This window comes from Podarcis bocagei (assembly GCF_964188305.1).
Source record: "Podarcis bocagei genome assembly, chromosome: 4".
Classification (NCBI taxonomy): Eukaryota; Metazoa; Chordata; class Lepidosauria; order Squamata; family Lacertidae; genus Podarcis; species Podarcis bocagei.
Genome location: NC_138128.1, coordinates 26,391,141 through 26,410,182, shown reverse-complemented (window position 1 = coordinate 26,410,182; position 19,042 = coordinate 26,391,141). Strand labels below are relative to the sequence as shown.

The 19,042-nt window shown below is 43.0% G+C and overlaps 1 protein-coding gene across 3 annotated transcripts; it reads left to right on the top strand.

Annotated features, from left to right (window-relative positions):
* The first annotated feature begins 623 nt into the window (after window positions 1–623).
* LOC308585026 (mast cell carboxypeptidase A-like) lies at window positions 624–18,639 on the top strand. 3 transcript variants are annotated; one of them, XM_081190498.1, is made up of 12 exons: window positions 624–756; window positions 6,351–6,535; window positions 6,802–6,877; window positions 10,024–10,148; window positions 10,973–11,069; window positions 12,248–12,349; window positions 12,936–13,037; window positions 13,835–13,945; window positions 15,550–15,640; window positions 16,006–16,208; window positions 16,987–17,071; window positions 18,383–18,639. In XM_081190498.1, exons 2-12 carry the CDS (start codon window positions 6,465–6,467, stop codon window positions 18,568–18,570), a joined length of 1,251 nt encoding a protein of 416 aa, XP_081046624.1. In that variant the 5' UTR covers window positions 624–756; window positions 6,351–6,464; the 3' UTR covers window positions 18,571–18,639. The 3 variants fall into 3 exon arrangements, with proteins under 3 accessions (XP_081046624.1, XP_081046622.1, XP_081046623.1); XM_081190496.1 differs by lacking the exon at window positions 624–756 and adding an exon at window positions 1,711–1,870; XM_081190497.1 differs by lacking the exon at window positions 624–756 and adding an exon at window positions 2,934–3,410.
* Window positions 18,640–19,042: the final 403 nt, after the last annotated feature.

Below are 19,042 nucleotides of genomic sequence, written 5' to 3'. Positions count from 1 at the left end.
GTGAAGAGATTGCAATGGAGTACATTAAATTCACACAAAGCAGTATCAAATAAATAATACCTATCATTGAGAGGGAATATTGGCAGGTTCTGCTTGTCATCTCACAGTGATTTTACTGATGATACATTCTGCTTCTGAAATCCTCCCTTCAGCACATTATATGTTTTCCAGGACATCTGGTTACACTACACAGGGAAGGGCAGTATCTCAGCGGTAGATCTCATATTTTGAGGGAAGGGGGAATCAAAACAACCTTACCGGACAGCTGAAGTGGGAATCAAAGGCCACCATGGTGGGCGGATCCCAGGTGACTCCAGAAAGCAGCCCCTGCCATTTCCTCCCTGAGGGTGGGAGGAAACCAGCAGCAACCTCCTCTTCCCTGAGAGGCCACTGTAGAGGTGGCATTGGAGAGGGCTGCCAAGGAGGTGGCAGAGCTCATCTTCAAGGACTGTACCACAACCATTACTGTCACTATGGCAGCAGCAGCTGGCAATACAATCCTTGGAGGCCAGATCTGCTGCCCCTCCGGATCCTGCTGGCTGAGGCGGTTGCCTCATCGTGCCTCATGGGTGGGCTGGCCCTGTCACTACAGGTCACAGTCAGTGCAATGGCCTAAATAGACCGATGGTCTAACCCAGTGTTAGCCAATTTCTTTGAGGACTGATTCTGCACTGGGACATTCCACAGCTGGAGTAAAGTCTGTTTCTGTCACAAGCACCAAAGGTGAAAGGACCAGAAACAGATGGCCAAGAGCAGGTAGGAATCAGAGAGCAAGGTACAAAAAGATAGTCAAAGTTGGGCTGGTAATCTGGAGCAGAGCAAAGCAACTCTTAGCACACACAAAAATTGCTTGGACTAATAAACTAGCTTGTCCTTGAGGATCTTATAGGGTTTGGGATGTGCTGATTGGCTTGTAGAGTCAAATGACAGTATGAAAACAAAGGAAGGTCCTTTAAGGCTAAAAGTGCAGCCTTGATCTCTAAGACCTCGTTTGTCTGGCCTTCAGAAGGATACCTGAATGCTGGTGGTATGGAACATAAGGCTCCAGAGAGTTGCTGCTGGATACCTGCAGGTTCAAGACACAGCCTGGCATGTTATAGCTTCTGGTAATGCATGGCTTTTATACTGAACCATTAGTGAAGGGAGCTGTTGCATGGGTGTGTCCCAAGCCATGATTTTAGGGAGAGCAGTCTGCCCAAACCTGTGGTCCTGTGTGCTTGACTTAGAACAGGGGTCTGCAACCTTTAAGACAAAAAGAGCCACTTGGACCCGTTTCCAAAGAGAGAAAAAAACCTGGGAGCCGCAAAACCATTGTGACATTTAAAGCATGCGCGCCGCTGCCCTCTGATCTGACAGCGGGCGGGAAGGTGACGCCGGGATGGTGCGTGACTAACGCACGCACCGCCCCCATGCGACATCACAGCCAGTACAGCGCCCGCCACAGTGGGGAGTGTCGGGGCGCACAATGCGCCTCCTCCCCTCGCTAGTATCCGCCCCGGAGCCGAGGCAAAGGTGTAAAAGAGCCGCATGTGGCTCCGGAGCCGCGGGTTGCAGACCCCTGACTTAGAATCTATGAGAGGAAACCTGCCCAACCACTTCCTTTGTTATGGTAATGATATTGGTTGGCCAGTGAAACACTGCCATTTACATGAGCTTAGAGATTGTCATAGGGACAAATGGGTGGGCCTTTTCCCACTTCACCTGACTGGATGTGACATCATCCTGGGAAAACAATAGGCCAGGGTGGTGGGGGGGGCTTTCTGTGAGAGTTTTGGCTTTGTGCTGCTCCCAGGAGCTATGGACCTCCCTGGAACACTAATGAGGAAGCAAGATCTGTTGGGGTATTAATGCTGTGAGCCCCTATACTCAGGTTGTATATCTGTGTAGATGTGTATTGCGTCCCCAATTAATTCAAGCATATGGATCTAATTTTCACCACTATGACCGCTTTTGCTCTCTTTGAAATTTAAAATGAAAGTCCTCAAAAAGTCTGTGTTTTTGGTAACCTCTTGCAGATACTGTACAATTTGTACAAAAAATGGCTGGATCTAGACACATCAAAAAAGCGTTTCAGAAAAAAACGTGTTGTAAATTTCATAATAGGAAATCACGTTGGTGAAAGATGGGACTCCACAGTGTCATCTGGTGTCATCATAATAATAATAATAATAATAATAATAATAATAATAATAATAATAATAATAACAACAACAACAATAATAATTTATTATTTATACCCCGTCCATCTGGCTGGGTTTCCCCAGCCACTCTGGGCAGCTCCCAACAGAATATTAAAAACACAATAAAACATCAAACATTAAAAACTTCCCTAAACACGGCTGCCTTCAGATGTCTTCTAAAACTCAGATAGTTGTTTATTTCCTTGACATCCGTTGGGAGGGCATTCCACAGGGCAGGCACCACTACCAAGAAGGCCCTCGGCCTGGTTCCCTGTAACCTCACTTCTCGCAGTGAGGGAACCACCAGAAGGCCCTCATTGAATGATGGGGGTGGAGATGCTCCCTCAGGTATATAGATATATCAGTGTTTCTAATGCATGTAAAGTGCTTTTTCTTTACTAATGTTGCTGAATCCAATGTCAGCCAGGGAGAGAGCTGAATGCATGCAAGTGACTACTTGCCAAATGATACTGGCAACTACATAGCCACTTAATAAGATGGTCATTTTGTAACTTCCTGGCAAGTACTTCCCCAGGTTTCTAATTTACTGTGGAAGTGTGGTGGGATTTTCCTCACCATTTGGCTGGGTGATACAGACCACAAGCCTACAAAATGGTTTTGCTCCCTTGATAAATTATTGTCCATCTATATCTTCAGCTAGCTGTTGGAGTTTCTTGAGGATGAGCAATGGATGACCACTTAGAATGTTGCTTAGGCATTCCTCGGTTGCTATGACACCCAGGTATCTGTGTACCAATTTAAAGAGAAATTGCCTTTTCACATTCTTCCTGCACAGACCAAAAACTTTCACATTAAAAATCCAAAGAGAATTAATTTCCTGGTGGGATTTAACATATCTCAGGCTGGGATGGAGACAACTCAGAACAAAGCATGAGGGTTCTTGGGCTGCACAGTTCCTCTCATTCTTATCTCGTCTTCCTGGGAGATTGGTTTCAACAACATTCTCTGTGAAGATACCTAAAGGGGAGAAACGTGAGATAAGAGAGCCACAGGGCATCTGCTCAGATCCACAAAAAAGAGATCCCTCTTTGCAGGATGTTTAACTGGTAGGGTTGAGCCTGTGCCTAATGACTGGAGGAAAGCAACAGAAGTAGGAAGAGAAAAGAGAAAGACAGAAAATATAAACAAGGGATTTGAACCATCCTCATTCTCATAGGATGCAGTCAAACATCATCTTTATCACATCATCATAGCAAAACTGTGGTAAATGTAAGTAATCATGCCTATTTTGGGTGGACGTTGGATAGCGAGAGTATGGCTACAAGTCCTTAATTGTTTGATTGGTTAGATTAAGTGATTGTTAAAACCTCTTGATCCACTAATCCAATATGGCGACCAGGCACAGTTCAAGGCCCTGCTTTTTAGTACTTAAAGACCTAAACAACTTGAGACCAAGGTATCTAAGGGATTGTCTTGCCAACTATATCACTGCCAAGCAGCTGTGCTCTTCAGATGGGGCACTACTGAGAGTAGCTTTTGATCCTGAGGCTCACTTAGCCTGTCCTAGAAACCAGACTTTTAGAATTGCAGATTCAGCTCTCAGTTACTATCTGAAATCAGACACCTGCCTAGCCTGATGGTGTTTAGGCACCTACTGAAGACATTTTGGTTTAGCAAGGCTTTCCCTGAGGTGTAATTCAAGGCATTTGTGGAATTTCCGTTTATATTTGAGGAAATGGTTTTACTGCTTTTAGAGTTTGTATAGATGGCTTTATTGTTTTAGAGTATTCTTTATTTTATTTTGTTGTTCTTTGAGCTTGTGTTGCTGCATTTCGTTCCGTTTTTACTGTGAACACCAGTTCCAATGGCTTTATGTCATGGAGTGGTCTACAGAGTTGGTTAATAAAATAAATAAATGAACCTTTAAAAGAGCTCAACAGTAGCCAGGTAAGGTCTTAAAAAATGTTTTGTATTATTTTTTAAGTCAATGTCATTTTTTAAAACACACACACCCCTGTGTCATTCTGCCAGTGCAGAACTTCCCTTTCCCACAGCTGAAAGTGCCCCCAAAGGAAAGCCCTGAGCTGGCCTGGGATCTATTAAATCCTGAACCAGCCCCATTGCTGTCACATGACTGACTGCATTCAGGCCAATTAGGGGCAGTTCTTACTTTAAAAAGCCACACAATTCATTTAAATAGAGTGCATTGGAACTACAGATGGGTGCACCATCACCCCCAAAAAACTGAAAATGCATAATCAAAAGAGCATTTTTTAAAAACAATCTAGGGTTGCTAATTTCTGGCTTTCCTTTGATTTCTTCCGAATTAGTCCTACATGCCATATGTCTGGGTTTTCCCAGACATTTTGCCAGTTCAGTGAAAATCCACCCAGACCCCATTTTGCTGAGTGATTCCCAGATGTATGGCAGCCCTAAAAAATCATAAATTTGCTAATGTGTATGTACAGATACACATTTAGAAATAAATACTATCATTTATATAGAAATAGCATGCTATCCAAGTGTTAACCAGACTTGGACCAGACAGCCTTTCAAATAGAAGACACCCCTCTTTAAAGTAGGACAAGTGGCCACATGAACCTGGTGGAGCCCTTTGAAGGGGAAAGTTGTAATAGATGAAAGAAGAGTAGTTTCTGCAGTAACCACAAACCGTTTGGAGAAAATGTCAGTTGGAAAGTACAGAAAATTGATAAGTGGCTGATAACAACAGCAAAAAAACCGAAGGAACAGATAGGGAGATATTTGACTCTGTGGACAATAAAGGAAATGAGACTAAACTAAAGATAAAACCTAATCTTGAATGTACCTAAAATGAAAATATCACCATAGGGTCCAATCCCTTGACATGCCTGGAGGCTGCCCCCCAGTGAACAAAAGGCAAAACAGCAAAGAAGAATTGCTTGCTTTAGGGCTTTTGTCTTGAAAAATTGCATTCCTGAGGAAGGTAACCATTAAAATCCAAATTGAATGGGGGCCCAGGGGTTATAATGGGAAGCAGGAAAGAGACAATGAAATAGGAACCTGGGGATTCATGACGACCATGCAGAATTTGACCACCCGCCTGCTCTTGGTTGAAGAGTAAGAAGATGCAACATTGATTTTTTAAAAACCTGTAATTAAACATTAGGTCTGCTCCCAAAATAACCCAGGGCTGGGTTGGTGGAACCTAGGTTGACCCAGGGAAGGTTGGTCTGAGAAGTGACCCTCCGATCGGGGCCTGTCAGTTCCCTGTCAGCTTCCTCTCTTTCATCTCAGTATTTCCCTTAGAACTCAGCATTATTTGGCTCTGCCTGTCATTGGCTATGACTCCTAGACAGCATCTTAAAAAGCAGAGACATCACCTTGCCGACAAAGGTCCGTATAGTTAAAGCTATGGTTTTCCCAGTAGTGATGTATGGAAGTGAGAGCTGGACCATAAAGAAGGCTAATCGCTGAAGAATTGATGCTTTTGAATTATGGTGCTGGAGGAGACTCTTGAGAGTCCCATGGACTGCAAGGAGATCAAACCTCTCCATTCTTAAGGAAATCAGCCCTGAGTGCTCACTGGAAGGACAGATTGTGAAGCTGAGGCTCCAATACTTTGGCCACCTCATGAGAAGAGAAGACTCCCTGGAAAAGACCCTGATGTTGGGAAAGATGGAGGGCACAAGGAGACGGGGTCGACAGAGGACCAGATGGTTGGATAGTGTTCTCGAAACTACCAGCATAAGTTTCACCAAACTGCGGGAGGCAGTGGAAGAAGGAGTGCCTGGTGTGCTCTGGTCCATGGGGTCACAAAGAGTCAGACACGACTAAACAACTAAACAACAACAACAAACTGTTGGTCTCCCAGCCTTCCAGTCTCAACAGACACCAGCTACCACTGAATAAAACCCTGTTTCTGGTTGCCATCCAGGTGATCAGCCTGAATGACTGCCCAGGTTGATATAAGTGTAGGCGTTCCTTAGTGTTCAGACTGAGAAGACTCTCAGATGTCAGTAGGGCTTCTCCTGAATATCACATACCCATATCTAGGCCAATGGAATAAAAATATACCCCTGAATTCCACAATAGTTTTTTTTTTCCCATTCAAATTATATACAGAAACATCACAGTTGGATGTAGCATCTCATGTTTCCGGGAGGGTCACTCCCCCAATTAATTTGAACGCACTAACAGGAGCTGTACTTGCATTAACTACAAACATAGGCATAACAACAGAAACCTCATATCATCCCATGAACGCCCCTGAGGAAGTCAGCTGATCTCACCAAGCAGAGGAATAAATATGACAGGCATTGATTGCTGCAGAGGAAAGGAAACATGAAGTCCCTGTTGGCTTTGGGCTTGATTGCCACTGCTTTTGCTATCACTTGTCCTCGGCGTTTTGACAGGTATTTATCATTTATTTATTTATATCGTTCAATTTATAAACGGCTTGATTGCAAAAAGCAAAAAAATGCTTACAAAAACGTAAAATAAAATAATGACATCATTTTAAAAAACTTTAAAACTATTTGAAACTTTCAAGAAATAAAATCAATCAGAATCTAAAACCAGATTAAAAGACATGTCAACATTCTACATGTCTGGATGAAAGCAGAAGTTCTTTCAATTAATCCTGACATGCTACTCACTCCTTGACTTTTTTGTCCTGCAGTGCAAAGGTGTTCCGTGTGAAGCCTCAGAATGAAAAGCAAGTGAGCTTCTTGAAATCCTTGGCAAGCAAAATACCGGTAAGAAATTTTTACAGCTTGGATTCCCTCCCCCCACAATCCACCACCCTTTGTGTTTACTGCTGGATTGTTGAATATCCTGTAAGAATCAGCAAGGCTGTTGTTGTTGTTGTTAAGAAAAATAAAATCAACCTTGGGCGGTATTCAAATCATACATCCTTTCAGTTCAAGGATTTCCACTTGTGCAATGGGATTTTCTTCCCCCTCTGCTCTTCCTGCATGTGCCCCATGCGATCCCCAAATCTATTCCAGTTGCTGAAGAAGCAAAGTCTGTGGCTTAGCTATGCACTGTATGGTACTTTCTGTTGTTGGTAGTAAAGCTCCTACCATCCATCTTCATTAGATGACTCCAGATTCTAGTATTATAAGAGAGGGAGAAGTTATTTTCCCTATACACTTCATTTTACCACACCCCTCCTTGTTCACCTTTTTGCAAGCCCCAAACCTTGTAGTCTTTCTTGATAGGAGAATTGCTCCAACTCCCTTGATCGTTTTGGTTGCTCTTCTTTGCAACTTTTCCAGATTTTGTTGTGGTTTCTCTGGGGTTGCACCAGGGAGACATCTGCCTGGCTGTGTCTGTGAAGAGGACAAGAGAGGCCACCAAACACTCACAAGACATAGCATGAATTCCTGTGCATTAGGGATGGGGAAGCAATTCAGTTCAGTTTGCATTTTAACGTGAACAAAACAATATGCAGATCCGAAACCTGGGTATCCTTTGAAATTTGCAGGTCTCCCAGTTTTGCAATGCTGCTCACAAACAAAAACTGTGTACTAAATATACAGTGGTACCTCGGGTTACATACGCTTCAGGTTACATACGCTTCAGGTTACAGACTCCGCTAACCCAGAAATAATACCTCAGGTTAAGAACTTTGCTTCAGGATGAGAACAGAAATCGCATGGCGGCAGCGGGACACCCCATTAGCTAAAGTGGTACCTCAGGTTAAGAACAGTTTCAGGTTAAGAACGGACCTCCAGAACAAATTAAGTTCTTAACCCGAGGTAAAGGTAAAGGGTAAAGGGACCCCTGACCATTAGGTCCAGTCGTGACCGACTTTGGGGTTGTGGTGCTCATCTCACTTTATTGGCCGAGGGAGCCAGCGTACAGCTTCCAGGTCATGTGGCCAGCATGACTAAGCCGCTTCTGGTGAACCAGAGCAGCGCACGGAAATGCCGTTTACCTTCCTGCTGGAGTGGTACCTATTTATCTACTTGCACTTTGACGTGCTTTCAAAATGCTAGGTTGGCAGGAGCAGGGACCGAGCAACGGGAGCTCACCCTGTCGTGGGGATTCGAACCGCCAACCGTCTGATCGGCAAGTCCTAGGCTCTGTGGTTTAACCCACAGTACCACTGTATTAAAGAAAGTGTGCATATATATGCATCTATTGGTGAAAAATAACATGCAAAAATGGATTATATTAGGCAAGAATTGTATACAAAAAAACTGTATATTAGAAGAAATGCAGGCCCAAAGGGATGCAAAAATGTGGCAAAATGAATTTAAGATTGAAAAATTAGAAATCGAGAGCGCCCCAGACTGACAGATTCATCCCTACTATACATAGAGCTCTCTCCATGTACACCCTCATGATCCTAGGATCCTGATCAAACTTTCAGGAATCCTACAAATGCTACAGCCCTCAGACATTTGAACAAAGCTTACACTTCTACATGCATAGGGAACTACCATCAGCCAAGTATGTGGAAAACAGTAGAGTAGTGGAACCTCACACCTTTTCCTGCTCAAATATCCACACATGCACATTTAGTGCAGACACTGAAAACCTGTGACTAGGGATCTGGTTCTCTTTTCTTCACGTTCCTCTTGAAAGGGTAAAGAGGAATGTTGTCAATCTCCAAAAAAGGCATTAATTTACTGCAAAGGCCTTAACACCCGTTTTGAAGGCATTATCTTTTCATACAAAAATTTCTCAAAACAGATTCAGAGCTCAGCATATCTTCAAGGAGACCACAGGAGAGACATGGCCCACACTTGCAAAGCCATTCAACATATATAGTGGTAAAATAGCTGTTTGCTGACTTTAGGCCAATTTGCTGCACTCGTCTTACCTCTGGCCAAAGTGCTTTGCTAGACAAATGTAAACATGTCTTAAAAGCCTTGACATTTTAAGAGGACTTTCTTCAAAAATGTTGTATGAGTATAATGTGTTTTCCCCCCTTGCAACTCAAGGCCTTTAAACATGCTTTGCCAGTTGTGAGCCAAATAAGAACAAAAAAACCACCCCAAACATAATCACCCTTGTCGAATGATGTGAGGTAAGAATATTCTCTGAAGAATATTCTCCAGAGAATATTCTCTGCTAGAAAATTCTCCGGAGAATATTCTCCACAAACTGTTAATCCTATGTCATCTACACAGCTGCTTTAAATGTACACACCTCATTAATCAAGAATATTCTCGAGAATATTCTCCAAAAGATTATTCTCGAGAATTTAAAATCACTACCCTAGTCTAACCTCATCACTAATTTTTCAATCCAAGAAAACACAGGCTGGCATATAAATTTGTTTTGATGGGTCTTCCTTGTAAATGCAAAACGAATCTTTTAGCTGCAGCCTGTGCTTTTTCCAGACACTTTTCCTTTGTGGTTTTAATTCTCTGAGAGAAGATTGTCCTATTTGGTAGGATAGTACTTTCCTTTGGGAACATAATGGCGCTTCTCCTCCAGTGGCGTAGCGTGGGGGGTGCAGGGGGGGCCAGCCGCACCGGGCGCAACATCTGGGGGTTAGGGTTAGGGGGCGCAAATCCACGGGTTAGGGGGCGCAAATTACTTGCCTTGCCCCGGGTGCTGACAACCCACGCTACGCCACTGTTCTCCTCTGCAGCAGATAGGAGAAACCATTAAACTCCAGCTTCAGGTAGAACCACTGTCCAAACCCTTTGGTAATGTGGCAATGGATGGACCCAGGAAGAGCAGGTATTCCTGCAACAGTAACAGTAATCCAAATTAGAAAATTTAAAGTTATTCTAGAATTTGGTTGCAAATAAAAGATTTCTGATCTTTCAAACAAGCTTAATATGGCCAGTTTTTAAGATGCTGGGGCATTTTATTTTGTAAAGCTAGAGATTTCTTCAAAAACGACATCCATGTTGACTCCTTGACATTTCTTCCTGTGCAGATCGACTTTTGGTATCCAGACTCGGCATCGCATATAGTCAACCAGATGGAAGTGAATTTCCTTGTCCGTGCTGAACAGTCCAATACTACCAAGACTCTCCTGGAGCAGAACGGCCTACATTATGAGTGGGTGATGCTTAAATATTTGTCACTACTGGTTGCTAGCCATTTGGAAAACTGTGTAGATTCTAGCAGGCTCTTCTTATGTTTTTAAGAGCCAATGGAGTATCTATGGCAGAAATAATCAATAATAGTTTTATCCATGCAGAGATAATGGTGGGATTATCTGTGTACATATCCACACTGCACACTTAAACTGGTTTAATGTTCATTCTCAGGGGATCCTTGACACTCCAGGTACTGATGAATCTTCACCAAGTCACAATTCCCAGGGGTTATTTGTCAATTAAAGTGACATTTAAGTTATATAAGTATGCAGTTGTCCTATTATGCCCTTGGAGTTCTCATTTATGAGTAGAATTTGACCTACAGGTGATGCAACACATTTTTCTTCTTCTTCCTTAATTAGTTAATGAATCATAGCCCCAAGAAAACAGATGTTCTTAGTTTTGTTCTGCTGTTAGAAAAGCTTCACTGCTGCTTGTTATCAGGTAAACCGGGCATGTCCAACTTTCAAGAGACTGAGATCAAAATTGTGGAGCTGAGATATACCATGTGTTCTCTGAATCATATTGGATGAACCATGTACTTTAACAGACTTGGTCCAGCTAAAGTCAGTTGTGACTAAAATGACATTGAAACCAATGTAGAAAGTTTGTCACACATCATTCTCAATGGAATGGGAGTCACGGCCCACTTTTAGCCGAAATGAGCCCCATCATTGTTATATTAAAAGGTGTACAAGTCGTGTGATGTATAAAACTTACATATTGAATTGATCCTGTGCATGACAGTACATGATTTTGCTTGTGGTGTTTTGTATCATGCAGGATTTTATTTCAAAACCTGCAAGAAGAGATTGACAAGCAACTGGAAAGGAATTCTCCCAGCAGCTACAGTTACACAAAATATAATGAATGGCACAAGGTACAGGATACATTTGATGACCTTAAGGGGAAGTATTCTCAGTAGTCAGAAGTAGCACTGGTTTCACTCAGATAGGACTGGGGACACAGCTACATTAGTAAAGAAAAAGGAAAAAACCAGCACTCTGATTGCATTATAAGCATGCAACACCAGATGGTGCTGGAGAGCAAAAACAATTCTTTGCGATTTTACATAGCTTTTTTTTGTTATAATGATTTAATTTCTGATTTATTTATAGCGGGGGGGCGTTCTGTATGTAGCTGCACCCCTGGTCTTATTTTGTGTTGTACTTGGGTATTAGCATCATCATCATCCCATGTATATCCTGCCATTCATCAAGTAATCTCAAGGCAGGTTACATAAAAACAGCACTAAAAACCAAACTGTATATCAAATACAAAATATAAAACAACAACTAAAAATTAACAGTTGATGAACAAGTAACTCATAAAGGACCTGGGGTTCAGGCACCCCTCTGCTGGAAAGTATGAGACCACTGCTACTGTCCATCCATATTTTAGTCATCTGGTGTCGCAAAGACTCTCCTCCCTGGAAGAGAGGGGAGTGGTTGTGGGCGGGAGACCGAGCTCCGCCCCTGGTAGGGGGCATTAGCCCCCTCCCCTCCTACCTGGTTGGCACCCACGCCCACCGGAGGTGGCCAACCAGGTGCCTCCGGGGGGCGTGTGTAGCAGCTTAATGCTGTGGTGCTAGCTCCGCCTCCGGCGGTTAGGCATTGGATTCATGTGTTGTGCTGTGTCAAGGGCTAGGTGTGGCCATCGCCTATGCTATCTACCGTGGGTTATTCCGTTAAAGGAATCTGGCGGTCGTGTATTCCGTCCGATGCCTGCTTGGCGGGAGGCCATGGCACGACCCTCGGTGACATCAGGGGGTGAGCCTATAGTTGGATGAGCATCAACAGGCTCCACCTACTGTTGAATAAACCCACCACCTATAGTCATCCAATGCCTAAGCCAATACCTTTTCACTGCTGTAATCAATAAAGTTGTGGCCTCTTCTTGCCCATTAACCTTATATCACGTGTCCTTGTGTATTTATTTCACATAGCGGGGTCGGGCCCTCGATCCACAAACTTCAGTTCCAGTTAAAAAGGAATCATCTGTGCATCACTAGCATTTAATCTGCTGCTAGCTGAACAATTTATATTTTATTTTATTCAGATTTCTGCTTGGACTGCCAGAATTGCAGAAAAGAAGCCAAAGTTGATTTCCCGCCTTCAGATTGGAAAAACTTTTGAAAATCGGCCCATGTACATCCTTCAGGTATGACGCTCATTCCACAGCAATATTCAAAGAATGGGAAAGATACTCAAGAGCAGGGGTGGGGAATCTTCAGCCCTCCAAATGTTTCTGGACTACATCTCCTATCCACCCCAGCCAGCATGGTGAATAGTCAAGACTGATGGGACTTGTAGTCCAACAACATCTGGAGGGACAAAGGTTCCGGAACCTTCCTCCAGCATATCCTATTACTTTAATGAGAAAAACAAAAAATACTTGTATCCAAATCCTATGCAAGGCTATGACCCATCGTAGGTTTTACAGGGCTCAGCTGGGCTTATTTTTTGAGGAAGAGGAAGTATTTGTAAGATTGTATCCCTGGAAGCTATAAAGGTTTGCTACACAATTGCAGCATTGCTTAAAGGCAAAAATCCATTTCTGAAAGGTTCTCAGAAAGGAACTGACACATCTGTGTAGTTTTACACACACACACACACACACACACACACACACAGAGAGAGAGAGAGAGAGGGGGGGGATGGAGGGAGGGAGAGAGAAAGAAAGAGAGAGAGAGAGGTACCAGCAGCTTACAAATTGTTCCTAACCACAGAAAATGTTTCAAAAGCAGGTTGGGAAACAAAAGGACAGCAAAAAGGCCATCTTCATGGACTGTGGAATTCATGCAAGAGAGTGGATTTCACCCGCATTTTGCCAGTGGTTTGTGAAAGAGGTTAGTTAACAATCAGTCCTATTTACCTGCAATGTCTTAGTGGCTGAACCTCAGAAAGTTTCCTTTACTATGCAACACCTCCCAACAGCGATAATCAATTCCAGCCTTACCAATGTCACAGCAGGAGACACAAGAGGGGGGGGGGGAATCAAAGACTCCTTTCTGCCAGCAAACAAATTGTGAATGTGCTCCAGTTTGGTTTAACAAAACATGACACAGGCCACTTCCAGACTGTCACTATTTTGCAGGTGAGATTCAAGCACATATCAGCAGATTTAGGCTGTGCGATTAAAGTGGACTTGGCACGCTTGTGCAACAAGCCCCCAACCCCTGCAAAATCAGACTTTTTATAGTAAGCATAGTGATGGGAAGACTGCATTGCAAAGTGCGGGACAACTATAGCTAAAAGTTATTGCTTTGCAAACCAAGTGGAATGAAGACCCAATAAATAGCAAATATTGCAAAGTCTTTCCAGAACTTTGTGCAAACAAATCAGGATGAATGGTCAATAAACAGGTGATCTGGAAAGGACCATAGATAGGAAGTTGACACTTTGCCTTTGGGATTGTTCTAGAAAAGTGATCTGTGATGATTAGGATGAAGATTAGCTTCTGCAGAGAATCTGTTGTCATGCAGTATGATGAGCTGCAGCGACAATCCTATGTGCACTTATCTGGGAGTTAGGCCCACTGTGGAGAGTGAGACTTACTCCTGAGTAAATACACATAGAACTGCATTGTAATTTGCTTTTAATCCTTGAGTAAAAGTGACTTCTAAACCCTTGAATGTATCACCAGGCCATCAGGACTTACGGAAGAGACAAGGTTATGACAAATCTGCTGGACAACATGAATTTCTACATCCTTCCTGTACTCAACATAGATGGCTACATCTGGAGTTGGACTTCGGTACTGTACACATCTTCCTGCTTGCAAAAGCTACTTTTAGCAACTTAAATCTTCATCTGTGATTTTAAAGGCCAAAAACTATGGACTGATGTGCAATGAAAATGGGATATTTGTGTGCTCTTGTGGGTTGGTACAGTGAAAATGGTTTGAGGAGGGCAAACAAGATATAATGAAGTCCATACCTGCTCACGAGCAACTGTCCTAATTCTGGCCTCATGTGCCCTAGACATTCAAAGCAATATCATACCACCTTGAACTGTCATGTTTTCCCCCCAAAGAATCAAGGGAACTGTAGTTTGTTGAGGGGGCTGAGAGTTGTCAGGAGACCCTGATTTCCCTCACTGAGTTGCAATTCCAATAGGGCTCTGGTAAGAAACAGGATTGTTATACCACCTGGGGGGGCGCTAATAACTCCCAGCACCCAAACTATAGTTCTCGTAATTCTGTATAGTGCAGATGGGCCCCCTAAGGTAAGGTTACCAGATGTCCCCATTTCCCGGGGACAGTCCCCAGATTTACAAATCAGTCCCCATACAAAGGGACATGGGTGGCGCTATGGGTTAAACCACAGAGCCTAGGACTTGCCGATCAGAAGGTCGGCGGTTCGAATCCCTGTGATGGGGTGAGTTCCCATTGCTCGGTCCCTGCTCCTGCCAACCTAGCAGTTCAAAAGCACGTCAAAGTGCAAGTAGATAAATAGGTACCGCTCCGGCGGGAAGGTAAACAGGATTTCCGTGTGCTGCTCTGGTTCACCAGAAGCGGCTTAGTCATGCTGCCCACATGACCTGGAAGCTGTACGCTGGCTCCCTCGGCCAATAAAGCGAGATGAGCACCGCAACCCCAGAGTTGGTCCCTTTACCTTTACCCCATACAAAATCCATTGAAGTTGAAAAGTGTCCCTGGATTCATTGAAAAAAATCTGTTAACCTTACCTAAGGGTACGAAGATCTGTTGCTCGTTTTCAAGGTCAGTTTACTGCTCATGAGCTCCAGGTGGCTACCAGTTAGCAGATTTTGAGCAAATTAGGAAGCCAGACAGACATTAATGAAGAAGCAACCATAACATAGAAGTACTAAGGGTTAAACAAGGAACTGGCCTACCTCCGTCCTCCACTCTGCTTCAGATATTATGAATTCCATACAGAGATCAGCCAAACCTGGGTCTGTTTCTCTGCATGTACCTCAGTTGACTCCATTTACCATGTACCAACCAGACTCTGATAGGTTGCTCCTTCCTAGCATATGCATCTCATTTGCTTGATCATGTGTGATCGTCGCATGAAATGAGGCACACCTCGCCTTCATGCTGTGGCTTACCTACACTAAAATGCCTTCTTTGTAGGAAATTCATAATAATTTGAGTAGCGCATGCTCACATGAGGAGGCTGAGAGACAGAATTTACAGTGAGAGGATCATAATGTCAAACACAAATTCATTTAGTGTGTTATATTTGATTGCACTGTCTTCCTAGTTTAAATATGAAAGTCTTCGTTTTAACTATGGGGGCTTTGTGCTCAAAATCAATTTAATCTGTTGATCATTTGTTAAGGGTTTGAGGGGGTCCATATATGGGTCTGAAGTCCCTCAATTGTTTTGTCGACTAGGATCGCTGTTGGAGAAAGAATCGCTCTAATGTAACCAGCAATAAATGTATTGGTGTTGACCTCAACAGAAACTTTGATGCTGCATGGGGCAGTAAGTATTCTTTCTTTTTTAAAATACACACACACTTGCAACTAAACCTTTGAATTTTTTTGAATATAACTCTGAAGCCACACTATGTGGACATTACTTCCTCCCCTCTCAATTTTATATTTTGGTTTCCAAGACATCTTGGCATTGGCAAAAAAACAACAACCAGGTATTTTGTACAGCAAATATAAATTAACATGACATCCTTCTTAGCTTTGTTAAATTAGTTTCGTTAAATCAAATAAACATGCCACATCAACTCTTCATCCATTTTGGACTGGAGGAAAATTTTCAATTCAAACTTTTTCAGGAAAGCCTATATTGACCTTCTGTAGCTAATTAAAAGTAAGTGTTCTCTTCACCAACAGCTGTGGATGCTTCCAAAGATCCTTGTACTGAAAATTTTTGTGGACCGTCAGCAGAGTCGGAACCGGAAACGAAAGCAGTTGCAGCATTCATCCGCAGCCATCTTTCTTCAATCAAAGCCTATCTGTCAATTCATTCCTACTCTCAGATGATATTGTTCCCTTATGGCTATACTTTGAACAAGCCACCCAACCACAACGAACTGGTAATATCTTCTCTAACCTGGCACTTTCCAGAAGTTTTGGACAGCCTTAGGATGACTGAGTTGATGGGAATTATAGTTCAAAAATATCTAAAAGGCACCAGCCTGGGGGTGAGGGTATCCATATTAGAGCAATACCTGCATTAGGCCAACCAAATATGTCAGAAAATAATGTTCAAGCTTCGGAGTTCTCCGCAACTACTTATTTAGATTGTAACTGAAGCAAGTTGGAGGTGGGAGGAAGGAGGAAACTTTTGAAAATGGTTCAGTTAGGAACGCCCTCCCACCAGATGTCAAAGAGAACAACAACTACCGAACTTTTAGAAGGCAGCCCTGTTTAGGGAAGCTTTTAAAGTTTGATGCATTATTGTATTTTAATATTTGGTTGGAAGCCACCCAGAGGGGGGAGAGAGAGCACACAATGGTTGACCCTCCAAGGTTCCATCTTGAGACTATGGCAATGTTAAGATTACCATTAACTCTGGGTCTAGTGCGCTCCCACAGCTGGTGTTTGAAGCTGTGTGCACATGACATTAGTCCCACAATTCATATATATTCTGTAGTTTCTTGAGAAATACTGCTGTCTGATGTGCATTCCATCAAACCGGCTTCCATCAGATTTGAAGACATAAACCACATTCACTTTGCAGTTATATGGGTTCATGTGGGACAAATAAGAAAGCATCAGCAATTTCTGCCCCCATTTCCATTTTTGTCAGAATATTCCACCACCACAAATGGCTTGTTTTGTTTTGTTTTGTTTTGTTTTGTTTAAAACCAGAATGAACTCGCAAAGAAAGCTTCCCAAGCTATAGCCAGCCTGTATGGTAAAAAATACAAGTATGGGACATCAGCACTGACAATCTGTAAGTATTTGAAAGACTTCATCTCTCTGTAAACACAACACATTTGGAATCATTGTGTTTAGGACTGCAAGAGCTTCCTTCACTACACATGTGAAAGAAAAATAGAAACTGCGACATGCAGATGTAGTGTTGGAAAAAGTGCCACCTACAGAATTTCTTCCTGTCATGTGCCATAGGAGCCCCACCACCACACAAGGTTGTGTTCTCCTAACAACAACAGTGTAGAAAAGGCTTACCACCTATCAGTTCAGTTCTGGGCTCCTCTGTTCCTAATAAGAGCCTGGCTAAACCAGCCGGGGGATGATTCTGTTATACTGAAATTTTGCTCCTCTGAAATATACTCGGAGTCGAGTGTGAATTTCATGCTCTTTATTCAGCTCATAGTAGCAATGAATGAATCTTTCCCCAAAACATCTAGCTATATATACATTATTTACACAATGGGCCCCGCGTGATTGGCTAATTCCGGGCTGCTCCTGTAGGCCAATTAGGTTGCGGATTCACCTCCTCCAGAAGCCTGATTAGCTGCTCCTGCAGGCCAATCAGGTTGCTGATTCACTTCATCCAGGAGCCTGATTGGCTGCTCCTGCAAGCCAATCAGATCGCTGATTCACTTCCACCTGGAGCTGGATTGGGTGCCTCCTGCGGACCAATCAGACTGCTGCATTCTGGATCCTATTGTTCTAGGATCAGTACATAACACCCTCAGTACATAACACCCTCACAAATAAATAAGTTGCCCTGATCCTGGGCAGCCAAGGAGGGGAGTCCTAGAGACCCTTTTGGACTGTGTGGAGAAAGGATAAGTATAAATGGAGTATTCTAAGCTGTATTCCTGACTGACATGTTGGGTTATGAAGTAGAGGTGGAATAGAAAATCAATTCCATTTGCATTTTAATGTGAAACTACCGAATTCACTATCCTTCACAATTTGCACTTTTCCAGATTTTGCAAGACAGTTCTTCAACCAAGTAATGTTTACCCAAAAAAGAGGTGTCTATTAAGGCAAAGTGTGCATAAAATTGCAATACTTGTGAAAATAGCATATAAAAATGTGCAATATAAAGGCTTTATGTGTTGCAGTCATCAAGTGTTGAGCATGCATGTGTGAATGGACCTTTGGTCAAGGCTTAATTTGATTCTGCGCTCACCAGAGGTCATCTTCTAAACCTATTTTGAATGCCATTGAGAAGTCCTAAGAAACAAGACGAAATAATAGACAAGCAACAATAACATTTCCCTCTATTTTTTTCTTGCCGTGTTCTGTGTAGCAGGCTAGCAGCAATTAATTTTGTTGTCCTGTTTTGCAGATCCTTCCTCTGGTTGTTCCGATGACTGGGCTTACAATCAGGGTATCAAATATTCCTTCACCTTTGAGCTCCGTGATAGGGGCAAATATGGGTTCTTCCTTCCTGAATCTGAGATCAAGCCAACTTGCCAAGAGATTATGCTGGCAGTCAAGTTGATGGCCAGTCATATCCTCAGCCGGACAATGTAAGGAGGACTACTGCTTTATGGTGTATTGCAGAGCTTTGGAAAGTAATAAATCAGCACATTTACAGACAAAGGATTCAGGGTGTCATTATTAGCCTTGGATAGGAGATCAGGGATCCCTGGGCTGGGAACAGCAAAATATCTAACTAAGCCTCTTCCAGGTTCAAGCATAGCAGCAGCTTCTTAGAAATCCACTAGTAAATCCCGCAATCTGCCTTCCTCTCTTACAAACTTAGGGAACAATTGGGCTGGCAAAGGAGGACAGTGGAAATGTCTTCATGTGTATCATGTTTCTGAGACCGTGAAAATGTGTAGTGTCATCTACCTTCAGAGTCACATCAGAAAGTGTTAAGTTGTGGGTGAACATATAAGACGACACAGCGATTTTTCAAACAGCTCTTGTTTATTCACAGGCCAGAACAGAACTGAGCTGAAGGGCTCACTCAGCCTGCTTATGTAGAGCTCCACTAGAACGC